Source organism: Oncorhynchus mykiss, chromosome 16, assembly GCF_013265735.2.
Source record: "Oncorhynchus mykiss isolate Arlee chromosome 16, USDA_OmykA_1.1, whole genome shotgun sequence".
In the NCBI taxonomy this organism is placed as follows: domain Eukaryota; kingdom Metazoa; phylum Chordata; class Actinopteri; order Salmoniformes; family Salmonidae; genus Oncorhynchus; species Oncorhynchus mykiss.
This window is the reverse complement of record NC_048580.1, coordinates 78,292,243-78,306,242: the sequence shown is the minus strand read 5'-3', so window position 1 is coordinate 78,306,242 and position 14,000 is coordinate 78,292,243. Positions and strand designations below refer to the sequence as shown.

Here is a 14,000-nt window from a genome sequence, read left to right as displayed (position 1 = left end):
AGCTAATGTTATAAGCAGCCAGCTAGCTTCATCTGGCTTCATCTGGCTCGACAGGACCGGCTAATGTGTTTTGAAGCTAGCCACAATAAGGACTGGCAAAATACTGGAGGTTGCGGTTTGCGTTCAAAATAAGTGTCATTGACAGTAATGCAAATGAATACAAATTGTAGAATTATGCCATACTTTTATTTTGAAGGCTAACTGCAAAGTCAACTATTGTGGCGAAACCTTATTGTGGCAAGCTTCACATAGATGGGTCCGACCACCATTAATCAAATAAGAACGGTCTTATAAATTAGGGTTATTTTAGATGATGACACCTAGCAATATGGTTAGGTAGTAGCTATAGCGAACTATACATCTACTGAAACAGATGTCGTGTTATTTGACAGGTCAAGTAGTGTTCTCTTCTTTGACATGCAAAGACCCAAACGGCGTTCCATAGAAACCCTGGTTGAGAATGAAACGACTGAACAACGAAACGGCACAGCAAGTAAGTGAAAGAAATAGGTTTTGTATGTTTGACTGGTATTGGGGACATATGTAAATGCCAACAAAATAACTTTTTGGTCAGTGTGTGTGTAAAACCTTTATTTAACTAGGCAAGTCGGTTAAGAACAAGTTCTTATTTACAATGACGACCTACCCCGGCTAAACCCGGACGACGCTGGGCCAAGTGTGCGCCGCACTATGGGACTCCCAATCACGGCCGGATGTGATACAGCCTGGATTCGAACCAGGAACTGTAGTCACGCCTCTTGCAGTGCCTTAGACCGCTGCGTCCGTGTTAACTATTTAACTGTACTAGAATGCTTAAAAGGCCGCTAAAATCGTAAATATCGGTTATCGGTATCGTTTTTTTTTGTTTTTTTTTTGACAGGGAAAATATTGGATATCGGTATCGTCCAAAAATGTCATATCGGTGCATCACTAATATTGTATTATCCAGGTTGTCCAGACGTTGGAGGACCACCACCAGGAGGTGCTGTCCCTCTACAGGGACTTTGGTTTCTGCGGTCTGATCGCCCAGGACTCAGAGTTTGCTCTCTGCAACGTGCCCGCCTACTTCTCCTCGCATGCCCTCAAACTGTCCTGGAACGGCAAGAACCTGACCACCCACCAATACCTGCTCTCTGAAGCAGCCAGACAGCTGGGTCTGAAGACACAACAACTGCCCTGCTTCGCTGCTCTGCTGGGTAGGTACAGTACCTTCAGAAAGTATTCATACCTAAAATTCCACATTTTGTGTTAAAGCCTGAATTCCAAAAGGATTTTTTTCTCTCACCGATCTACACACAATACCCCACAATAACAAAGTGAAAACATGTTTTTAGAAATGTTAGCAAAGTTATTGAAAATTAAATACAGAAATATTGTATTTACATAAATATCCACACACCTGAGTCAACACTTTGTAGAAGCACCTTTGGCGAATAAAAGATCCCAGAAATGTTAAATTACGCACAAAAAGCTTATTTCTCTAAAATGTTCGTAACACATCAAATCAAATCAAATTTATTTATATAGCCCTTCGTACATCAGCTGATATCTCAAAGTGCTGTACAGAAACCCAGCCTAAAACCCCAAACAGCAAGCAATGCAGGTGTAGAACACATCCATCCAGCTGACCGGTGGGGCAAATCAAGAAGCTGATTAAACAGCATGATAATTACACAGGTGCACCTTGTGCTGGGGACAATAAAAGGCCACTCTAAAATGTGCAGTTTTATCACACAACGCTACAGATGTCTCAAGTTTTAAGGAGCATGCAATTGGCATGCTGACTGCAGGAATGTCCACCAGAGCTGTTGCCAGAGATTTGAACGTTAATTTCTCTACCAAAAGGGAAAGGGGATACCTAGTCAGTTGCTACCGGTAGCCTGTATGGTTAACGCTTTTCAGAAAATGGAATGTGGCCCCTTGAAAGCACCTCGGCTACAGAAGGTTTGTTTGTCTGGTTTTTAGGGTAGGCTACACTCCTTTTAAATGCCAACATGAAACCTCTATGAACAGACATTTTATTTGTCTGTAAAGGAATGCCGCTTCTGAAGCATGACTAAAGCCCGCCACTAGGCAACCAGAACTGTCAATCAAATATTATCTCCCAAATTAGAACTTTAAAGTTTGAAAATTACTGTGACTTAGTAGAAATAAAATTAATCTAGCTACTCTACCATATAACACCACCGTAGCACATCAATCAGCGATGTTTATTGTCAGGGAAACAATACAGAACATTTTACCCCAGAGCAGAATTCTGTCTGATAAGATACAGACCTGATGCAGCACTTAAATTATTATATATTTTTTTTTAATGTCAGAAAGTTAACAATTGTCGCTATCGACATGTTTCTGTAGCTGGTAGAATAAGTTAATCACCCGGTCGTAGGCAATATTCAACATTCTACATTTTTTCTTCTTAGTTTTAACAGAAAACCGATAAACAATGGCCATTTAAACATTAAGCAAAATGGTCAATTTGTCACATCCATAGTGTTAGCTAGTTTGCTTGCTAATGTCAGCTAACAGCAAAAAAGGTTAGGAAGTCAACTGCATGGTAATGCCCACAATACACCTTCGCAAGCAGTACAACAGGTATTCCCAAACTGGGGTAAATAAAAATGTGATTCACATTTTAAAAATGTTTTTTTTCTAAATAAAAATTCCTTTGAAAAGTAAAGTAAAGTATTGACATGTTTTTTTTTAAATTGCGAGACGAGCTTAGTTTTCTTTACTAACAATAATCTTCACTTGTCTGCCCGCTTGCATGATGACGAGTTTCTCACACAGCTCTCTTATCGTTTTTTTCTTGCCTGAATGATCTGAATCTAGGATTTCAGGGACTCTCCGCAACTGAGGCTATGATTAAGAAGTTGGAGCACTTCACTGTGCATTAAGGACAACACAGGTCTTTCCATCATTGTATGATTTTTTGCTGTTGTGTGCAAATTAATTCAAGCTTACGGACAATGTCAAATCTGATATAGCGAAGCACCTGAGTTGGGTGCGCAGTTACGCAGGTACTTTCCCGAAACAGATGACACAAACAACTGGATTCGTTATCCCTTTCATGCTCTGCCTCCAGTCCACTTACCGATATCTGAATGAGAGGCTCATCGAAATTGCAACAAGTGGTTCTGTGAAAATGTAATTGAATCAGAAGCCACTGCCATATTTCTGGATTGTGCTGTGCTCAGAGTATCCTGCCTTGGCAGGATAAGACACTGATGCCCTTTGCAGCAACGTACCTATGTGAGAGTGGATTCTCGGACCTCACTAGCATGAACTAAATACAGCCACAAACTGTGTGGGAAATGATTTGACTGAGACTTTGTCCAATACAACCCAACATTGCAGAGTAATGTGCATCCTTTCAAGCACACCCTTCTCATTAACCTGTGGTGAGTTATTCACAATTTTTGTTTTAGAAATAACGTTTTATATGTAAGATGGTTAAATAAAGAGCAAAATGATATTATTTGTGCCCTGGTCCTATAAGAGCACTTTGTCACTTCCCACGAGCCGGCTTGTGACAACTCATTCTTATGTTTAATAAATGTATGAAGTGCAGTGGTCAAATCAAACTTTATTTGTCAGATGCGCCGAATACAACCAGAGTAGACTTTACCGTGAAATACTTACTTACAAGCCCTTAACCAACAGTGCAGTTCAAGAAGAGTTAAGAATTTTTTTACAGAGTAGACTAAAATAAAAAGTAATAATATAAAGTAACACAATAAGAATAACAATGAAGCTTATATACAGGGGGCACCGGTACAGAGTCAATGTGGAGACTATATACAGGGGGCACCGGTACAGAGTCAATGTGGAGACTATATACAGGGGGCACCGGTACAGAGTCAATGTGGAGGCTATATACAGGGGGCACCGGTACAGAGTCAATGTGGAGGCTATATACAGGGGGTACCGGTACAGAGTCAATGTGGAGGCTATATACAGGGGGTACCGGTACAGAGTCAATGTGGAGGCTATATACAGGGGGCACCGGTACAGAGTCAATGTGGAGGCTATATACAGGGGGTACCGGTACAGAGTCAGTGTGGAGACTATATACAGGGGGCACCGGTACCGAGTCAATGTGGAGGCTATATACAGGGGGTACCGGTACAGAGTCAATGTGGAGGCTATATACAGGGGGTACCGGTACAGAGTCAGTGTGGAGGCTATATACAGGGGGCACCGGTACCGAGTCAGTGTGGAGACTATATACAGGGGGTACCGGTACCGAGTCAATGTGGAGGCTATATACAGGGGGTACCGGTACAGAGTCAATGTGGAGGTTATATACAGGGGGCACTGGTACCGAGTCAGTGTGGAGACTATATACAGGGGGCACCGGTACAGAGTCAGTGTGGAGGCTATATACAGGGGGCACCGGTACCGAGTCAGTGTGGAGACTATATACAGGGGGTACCAGTACAGAGTCAGTGTGGAGGTTATATACAGGGGGCACCGGTACAGAGTCAATGTGGAGGCTATATACAGGGGGTACCAGTACAGAGTCAATGTGGAGGCTATATACAGGGGGTACCGGTACCGAGTCAATGTGGAGGTTATATACAGGGGGCACTGGTACAGAGTCAATGTGGAGGCTATATACTGGGGGCACCGGTACAGAGTCAATGTGGAGACTATATACAGGGGGTACCGGTACCGAGTCAATGTGGAGGTTATATACAGGGGGCACCGGTACCGAGTCAATGTGGAGGCTATATACAGGGGGGCACCGGTACAGAGTCAATGTGGAGGCTATATACAGGGGGTACCGGTACAGAGTCAATGTGGAGGCTATATACAGGGGGTACCGGTACAGAGTCAATGTGGAGGCTATATACAGGGGGTACCGGTACAGAGTCAATGTGGAGGCTATATACAGGGGGTACTGGTACAGAGTCAATGTGGAGACTATATACAGGGGGTACTGGTACAGAGTCAATGTGGAGGCTATATACAGGGGGTACCGGTACAGAGTCAATGTGGAGGCTATATACAGGGGGTACCGGTACAGAGTCAATGTGGAGGCTATATACAGGGGGTACTGGTACAGAGTCAATGTGGAGGCTATATACAGGGGGTACCGGTACAGAGTCAATGTGGAGGCTATATACAGGGGGTACCGGTACAGAGTCAATGTGGAGGCTATATACAGGGGGTACTGGTACAGAGTCAATGTGGAGGCTATATACAGGGGGCACCGGTACAGAGTCAATGTGGAGGCTATATACAGGGGGTACCGGTACAGAGTCAATGTGGAGGCTATATACAGGGGGTACCGGTACAGAGTCAATGTGGAGGCTATATACAGGGGGTACCGGTACAGAGTCAATGTGGAGGCTATATACTGGGGGTACTGGTACAGAGTCAATGTGGAGGCTATATACAGGGGTACCGGTACAGAGTCAATGTGGAGGCTATATACAGGGGGTACCGGTACAGAGTCAGTGTGGAGGCTATATACAGGGGGCACCGGTACAGAGTCAGTGTGGTGGCTATATACAGGGGGTACCGGTACAGAGTCAATGTGGAGGCTATATACAGGGGGCACCGGTACAGAGTCAGTGTGGAGGCTATATACAGGGGGCACCGGTACAGAGTCAGTGTGGTGGCTATATACAGGGGGCACCGGTACAGAGTCAATGTGGAGGCTATATACAGGGGGTACTGGTACAGAGTCAATGTGGAGGCTATATACAGGGGGTACTGGTACAGAGTCAGTGTGGAGGCTATATACTGGGGGCACCGGTACCGAGTCAGTGTGGAGGCTATATACAGGGGGCACCGGTACAGAGTCAATGTGGAGGCTATATACAGGGGGCACCGGTACAGAGTCAGTGTGGAGGCTATATACAGGGGGCACCGGTACCGAGTCAGTGTGGAGGCTATATACTGGGGGTACCGGTACAGAGTCAGTGTGGAGGCTATATACAGGGGGCACCGGTACAGAGTCAGTGTGGAGGCTATATACTGGGGGTACCGGTACCGAGTCAGTGTGGAGGCTATATACAGGGGGCACCGGTACCGAGTCAGTGTGGAGGCTATATACTGGGGGTACCGGTACAGAGTCAGTGTGGAGGCTATATACAGGGGGCACCGGTACAGAGTCAGTGTGGAGGCTATATACAGGGGGCACCGGTACCGAGTCAGTGTGGAGGCTATATACAGGTGGTACCGGTACAGAGTCAGTGTGGAGGCTATATACAGGGGGCACCGGTACCGAGTCAGTGTGGAGGCTATATACAGGTGGTACCGGTACAGAGTCAGTGTGGAGGCTATATACAGGGGGCACCGGTACCGAGTCAGTGTGGAGGCTATATACAGGTGGTACCGGTACAGAGTCAGTGTGGAGGCTATATACAGGGGGCACCGGTACAGAGTCAGTGTGGAGGCTATATACAGGGGGTACCGGTACAGAGTCAATGTGGAGGCTATATACAGGGGGCACCGGTACAGAGTCAGTGTGGAGGCTATATACAGGGGGCACCGGTACAGAGTCAGTGTGGAGGCTATATACAGGGGTACCGGTACAGAGTCAGTGTGGAGGCTATATACAGGGGGCACCGGTACAGAGTCAATGTGGAGGCTATATACAGGGGGCACCGGTACAGAGTCAATGTGGAGGCTATATACAGGGGGCACCGGTACAGAGTCAATGTGGAGGCTATATACAGGGGGCACCGGTACAGAGTCAATGTGGAGGCTATATACAGGGGGCACCGGTACAGAGTCAGTGTGGAGGCTATATACAGGGGGTACTGGTACAGAGTCAATGTGGAGGCTATATACAGGGGGTACCGGTACAGAGTCAATGTGGAGGCTATATACAGGGGGTACCGGTACAGAGTCAATGTGGAGGCTATATACAGGGGGCACCGGTACAGAGTCAGTGTGGAGGCTATATACAGGGGGTACTGGTACAGAGTCAATGTGGAGGCTATATACAGGGGGTACCGGTACAGAGTCAATGTGGAGGCTATATACAGGGGGTACCGGTACAGAGTCAATGTGGAGGCTATATACAGGGGGTACCGGTACAGAGTCAATGTGGAGGCTATATACAGGGGGCACCGGTACAGAGTCAGTGTGGAGGCTATATACAGGGGGTACTGGTACAGAGTCAATGTGGAGGCTATATACAGGGGGTACTGGTACAGAGTCAATGTGGAGGCTATATACAGGGGGTACTGGTACAGAGTCAGTGTGGAGGCTATATACAGGGGGCACCGGTACCGAGTCAGTGTGGTGGCTATATACAGGGGGCACCGGTACAGAGTCAATGTGGAGGCTATATACAGGGGGTACCGGTACAGAGTCAGTGTGGAGGCTATATACAGGGGGCACCGGTACCGAGTCAGTGTGGTGGCTATATACAGGGGGCACCGGTACAGAGTCAATGTGGAGGCTATATACAGGGGGCACCGGTACAGAGTCAGTGTGGAGGCTATATACAGGGGGTACCGGTACCGAGTCAGTGTGGAGGCTATATACAGGGGGCACCGGTACAGAGTCAGTGTGGAGGCTATATACAGGGGGCACCGGTACAGAGTCAGTGTGGAGGCTATATACAGGGGGCACCGGTACAGAGTCAGTGTGGAGGCTATATACAGGGGGTACTGGTACAGAGTCAGTGTGGAGGCTATATACAGGGGGCACCGGTACAGAGTCAGTGTGGAGGCTATATACTGGGGGCACCGGTACAGAGTCAATGTGGAGGCTATATACAGGGTGTTACGGTACAGAGTCAATGTGGAGGCTATATACAGGGGGTACCGGTACAGAGTCAATGTGGAGGCTATATACAGGGGGCACCGGTACAGAGTCAATGTGGAGGCTATATACAGGGGGTACCGGTACAGAGTCAATGTGGAGGCTATATACAGGGGGTACCGGTACAGAGTCAATGTGGAGGCTATATACAGGGGGCACCGGTACAGAGTCAGTGTGGAGGCTATATACAGGGGGTACTGGTACAGAGTCAATGTGGAGGCTATATACAGGGGGTACCGGTACAGAGTCAATGTGGAGGCTATATACAGGGGGTACCGGTACAGAGTCAATGTGGAGGCTATATACAGGGGGCACCGGTACAGAGTCAGTGTGGAGGCTATATACAGGGGGTACTGGTACAGAGTCAATGTGGAGGCTATATACAGGGGGTACCGGTACAGAGTCAATGTGGAGGCTATATACAGGGGGTACCGGTACAGAGTCAATGTGGAGGCTATATACAGGGGGTACCGGTACAGAGTCAATGTGGAGGCTATATACAGGGGGCACCGGTACAGAGTCAGTGTGGAGGCTATATACAGGGGGTACTGGTACAGAGTCAATGTGGAGGCTATATACAGGGGGTACTGGTACAGAGTCAATGTGGAGGCTATATACAGGGGGTACTGGTACAGAGTCAATGTGGAGGCTATATACAGAGGGTACCGGTACAGTCAGTGTGGAGGCTATATACAGGGGGCACCGGTACAGAGTCAGTGTGGAGGCTATATACAGGGGGCACCGGTACAGAGTCAGTGTGGAGGCTATATACAGGGGGCACCGGTACAGAGTCAGTGTGGAGGCTATATACAGGGGGCACCGGTACAGAGTCAGTGTGGAGGCTATATACAGGGGGCACCGGTACAGAGTCAATGTGGAGACTATATACAGGGGGCACCGGTACAGAGTCAGTGTGGAGGCTATATACAGGGGGCACCGGTACCGAGTCAATGTGGAGGCTATATACTGGGGGCACAGGTACAGAGTCAGTGTGGAGGCTATATACAGGGGGCACCGGTACAGAGTCAATGTGGAGGCTATATACTGGGGGCACCGGTACAGAGTCAGTGTGGAGGCTATATACAGGGGGCACCGGTACCGAGTCAATGTGGAGGCTATATACTGGGGGCACAGGTACAGAGTCAGTGTGGAGGCTATATACAGGGGGCACCGGTACAGAGTCAATGTGGAGGCTATATACAGGGGGCACCGGTACAGAGTCAGTGTGGAGGCTATATACAGGGGGCACCGGTACAGAGTCAATGTGGAGACTATATACAGGGGGCACCGGTACAGAGTCAGTGTGGAGGCTATATACAGGGGGCACCGGTACCGAGTCAATGTGGAGGCTATATACTGGGGGCACAGGTACAGAGTCAGTGTGGAGGCTATATACTGGGGGCACCGGTACAGAGTCAATGTGGAGGCTATATACTGGGGGCACCGGTACAGAGTCAGTGTGGAGGCTATATACAGGGGGCACCGGTACCGAGTCAATGTGGAGGCTATATACAAGGGGTACCGGTACAGAGTCAATGTGGAGGCTATATACAGGGGGTACCGGTACCGAGTCAGTGTGGAGGCTATATACTGGGGGCACCGGTACAGAGTCAGTGTGGAGGCTATATACTGGGGGCACCGGTACAGAGTCAGTGTGGAGGCTATATACAGGGGGCACCGGTACCGAGTCAGTGTGAAGGCTATATACTGGGGGCACCGAGTCAGTGTGGAGGCTATATACTGGGGGCACCGGTACAGAGTCAATGTGGAGGCTATATACAGGGGGCACCGGTACCGAGTCAGTGTGGAGGCTATATACTGGGGGCACCGGTACCGAGTCAATGTGGAGCTTATATACTGGGGGCACCGGTACCGAGTCAGTGTGGAGGCTATATACTGGAGGCACCGGTACCGAGTCAGTGTGAAGGCTATATACTGGGGGCACCGAGTCAGTGTGGAGGCTATATACAGGGGGCACCGGTACAGAGTCAGTGTGGAGGCTATATACAGGGGGTACCGGTACAGAGTCAATGTGGAGGCTATATACAGGGGGCACCGGTACCGAGTCAATGTGGAGCTTATATACTGGGGGCACCGGTACCGAGTCAGTGTGGAGGCTATATACTGGGGGCACCGGTACCGAGTCAATGTGGAGCTTATATACTGGGGGCACCGGTACCGAGTCAATGTGGAGGCTATATACTGGGGGCACCGGTACCGAGTCAATGTGGAGGCTATATACTGGGGGCACCGGTACCGAGTCAGTGTGGAGGCTATATACTGGGGGCACCGGTACCGAGTCAGTGTGGAGACTATATACAGGGGGCACCGGTACCGAGTCGGTGTGGAGGCTATATACTGGGGGTACCGGTACCGAGTCAGTGTGGAGGCTATATACAGGGGGTACCGGTACAGAGTCAATGTGGAGGTTATATACAGGGGGTACCGGTACCGAGTCAGTGTGGAGGCTATATACTGGGGGCACCGGTACCGAGTCAGTGTGGAGGCTATATACTGGGGGCACCGGTACCGAGTCAGTGTGGAGGCTATATACTGGGGGCACCGGTACCGAGTCAGTGTGGAGGCTATATACAGGGGGTACCGGTACCGAGTCAATGTGGAGGCTATATACAGGGGGTACCGGTACTGAGTCAATGTGGAGGCTATATACAGGGGGCACCGGTACAGAGTCAATGTGGAGGCTATATACTGGGGGCACCGGTACCGAGTCAGTGTGGAGGCTATATACTGGGGGCACCGGTACCGAGTCAGTGTGGAGGCTATATACTGGGGGCACCGGTACCGAGTCAGTGTGGAGGCTATATACTGGGGGCACCGGTACCGAGTCAGTGTGGAGGCTACAGTGCCTTGCGAAAGTATTCGGCCCCCTTGAACTTTGCGACCTTTTGCCACATTTCAGGCTTCAAACATAAAGATATAAAACTGTATTTTTTTGTGAAGAACCAACAACAAGTGGGACACAATTATGAAGTGGAACGACATTTATTGGATATTTCAAACTTTTTTAACAAATCAAAAACTGAAAAATTGGGCGTGCAAAATGATTCAGCCCCCTTAAGTTAATACTTTGTAGCGTCACCTTTTGCTGTGATTACAGCTGTAAGTCGCTTGGGGTATGTCTCTATCAGTTTTGCACATCGAGAGACTGAAATTTTTTCCCATTCCTCCTTGCAAAACAGCTCGAGCTCAGTGAGGTTGGATGGAGAGCATTTGTGAACAGCAGTTTTCAGTTCTTTCCACAGATTCTCGATTGGATTCAGGTCTGGACTTTGACTTGGCCATTCTAACACCTGGATATGTTTATTTTTGAACCATTCCATTGTAGATTTTGCTTTATGTTTTGGATCATTGTCTTGTTGGAAGACAAATCTCTGTCCCAGTCTCAGGTCTTTTGCAGACTCCATCAGGTTTTCTTCCAGAATGGTCCTGTATTTGGCTCCATCCATCTTCCCATCAATTTTAACCATCTTCCCTGTCCCTGCTGAAGAAAAGCAGGCCCAAACCATGATGCTGCCACCACCATGTTTGACAGTGGGGATGGTGTGTTCAGGATGATGAGCTGTGTTGCTTTTACGCCAAACATAACGTTTTGCATTGTTGCCAAAAAGTTCAATTTTGGTTTCATCTGACCAGAGCACCTTCTTCCACATGTTTGGTGTGTCTCCCAGGTGGCTTGTGGCAAACTTTAAACGACACTTTTTATGGATATCTTTAAGAAATGCCTGTGCAATATACGACTGATTGTTTTCCTATGGACAGAGTCTCCCACCTCAGCTGTAGATCTTTGCAGTTCATCCAGAGTGATCATGGGCCTCTTGGCTGCATCTCTGATCAGTCTTCTCCTTGTATGAGCTGAAAGTTTAGAGGGACGGCCAGGTCTTGGTAGATTTGCAGTGGTCTGATACTCCTTCCATTTCAATATTATCGCTTGCACAGTGCTCCTTGGGATGTTTAAAGCTTGGGAAATCTTTTTGTATTCAAATCCGGCTTTAAACTTCTTCACAACAGTATCTCGGACCTGCATGGTGTGTTCCTTGTTCTTCATGATGCTCTCTGCGCTTTTAACGGACCTCTGAGACTATCACAGTGCAGGTGCATTTATACGGAGACTTGATTACACACAGGTGGATTGTATTTATCATCATTAGTCATTTAGGTCAACATTGGATCATTCAGAGATCCTCACTGAACTTCTGGAGAGAGTTTGCTGCACTGAAAGTAAAGGGGCTGAATAATTTTGCACGCCCAATTTTTCAGTTTTTGCTTTGTTAAAAAAGTTTGAAATATCCAATAAATGTCGTTCCACTTCATGATTGTGTCCCACTTGTTGGTTCTTCACAAAAAAATACAGTTTGATATCTTTATGTTTGAAGCCTGAAATGTGGCAAAAGGTCACAAAGTTCAAGGGGGCCGAATACTTTCGCAAGGCACTGTATATACAGGGGGTACCGGTACAGAGTCAGTGTGGAGGCTATATACAGGGGGTACCGAGTCAGTGTGGAGGCTATATACAAGGGGTACCGAGTCAGTGTGCGGGGTACAGGTTACTTGAGGTAAGTTGAACATGTAGGTGGGGGTGAAGTGACTATGCATAGATAATAAACAGCGAGTAGCAGCATTGTAGAAAAGGGAGGTGGAGCGGTCAATGTAAATTGTCCGGTGGCGATTTTATTAATTGTTCAGCATTCTTATGGCTTGGGGGTAGAAGCTGTTAAGGAGCCTCTTGGTCCTAGATTTGGTGCTACGGCACTGCTTGCCGTGCTGTAGCAGAGAAAAGTCTTTAACTGTGTCTCTGACAATTTTATGGGCTTTCCTCTGACACTGCCTATTTTATATAGGTCCTGGATGGCAGGAAGCTTGGCCCCAGTGATGTACTGGGCCGTTCGCACTACCCTCTGTAGTGCCTTACGGTCAGATGCCGAGCAGTTGGCCTACCAGGCGGTGATGCTCTCGATGGTGCAGCTGTATAATATCCTTTTGAGGATCTGGGGACCCATGCCAAGTCTTTTCAGTCTCCTGAGGGGGAAAAGGTTTTGTTGTGCCCTCTTCACGACTGTCTTGGTGTGCTTGGACAATGTTAGTTTGTAGGTGATATGGCAACCAAGGAACTTGAAACTCTCGACCCGCTCCACTACAGCCTCGTCAATGTTGTTGGGGGCCTGTTCAGGCCACCTTTTCAGCTCCTTAGTCTTGCTCACATTGAGGGAGAGATTGTTGTCCTGGTAGTTCTCTGACCTCTCGTTGTTGGTGATCAGGCCTACCTCTGTTGTGTCGTCAGCAAACTTAATGTTGGAATCGTGCTTGGTCACGCAGTCGTGGGTGAACAGGGAATACAGGGATGTTTTGTCCCAGAGTCCTTAGCTTAGTGATGAGCTTCGTGGGCACTATGGTGTTGAACGCTGAGCTGTAGTCAATGAATAGCATTCTCACATAAGGGTTCCTTTTGTCCAAGTGGGAAAGGGTGGAGTGCATCTGTGGATCTGTTGGTTGGTATGCAAATTGGAGTGGGTCTAGGGTGTCCGGGAGGATGCTGTTGATGTGAGTCATGACCAGCCTTTCAAAGCACTTCATGGCTACAGAGGTGAGTGCCACATGGCGGTAATCATTTAGGCAGGTTACCTTTGCCTCCTTGGGCACAGAGACTATGGTGGTCTGCTTGAAACATGTTGGTATTACAGTTTTGGTCAGGGAGAGGTTACAAATGTCAGTGAAGACACTTGCCAGTTGGTCTGCGCATGCTTTGAGTACACGTCCTGGTAATCCGTTTGGCCCAGCGGCTTTGAACGTTGACCTGTAAAAAGGTTTTGTTCACATCGGCTACCGATAGCGTTATCACTAGAGGTCAACCAATTATTTAATTAGGGCCGATTTCAAGTTTTCATAACAATCGGAAATCGGTATTTTTGGACACCGATTTGTATTTTATTTATTAGCTTCTCTTTGTGGTGGTAAATAGACAGCTAGGAATAATACAGATGAGACTCTTGAGACTATCTTGAGACAGTGTAGTCTACAACTTATCATAAGGTACTCTCAAGCGAGCAATACCTCGAGTCTTCTTTCATAGACATTGCGCACCAGCTGTTATTGACAAATACACACCCCCACCCCTCGTCTTACCAGACGTAGCTTCTCTTTTCTGCCGGTGTATGGAAATACCGATAGTTCTATTGTCTGTATTGTCGTTCAGCCAC

At 47.9% G+C, this 14,000-nt stretch overlaps 1 protein-coding gene across 1 annotated transcript in view; it reads left to right on the top strand.

The window, feature by feature from the left end:
* Positions 1–14,000, top strand: part of LOC110492720 (constitutive coactivator of PPAR-gamma-like protein 2) — a 108,810-nt gene that overhangs the window by 8,706 nt on the left and 86,104 nt on the right. The window contains exon 2 of the mRNA XM_036947862.1: positions 950–1,196. Within this exon, the coding sequence (XP_036803757.1) occupies positions 950–1,196 (247 nt within the window). The remainder of the gene's footprint in view (positions 1–949; positions 1,197–14,000) is intronic.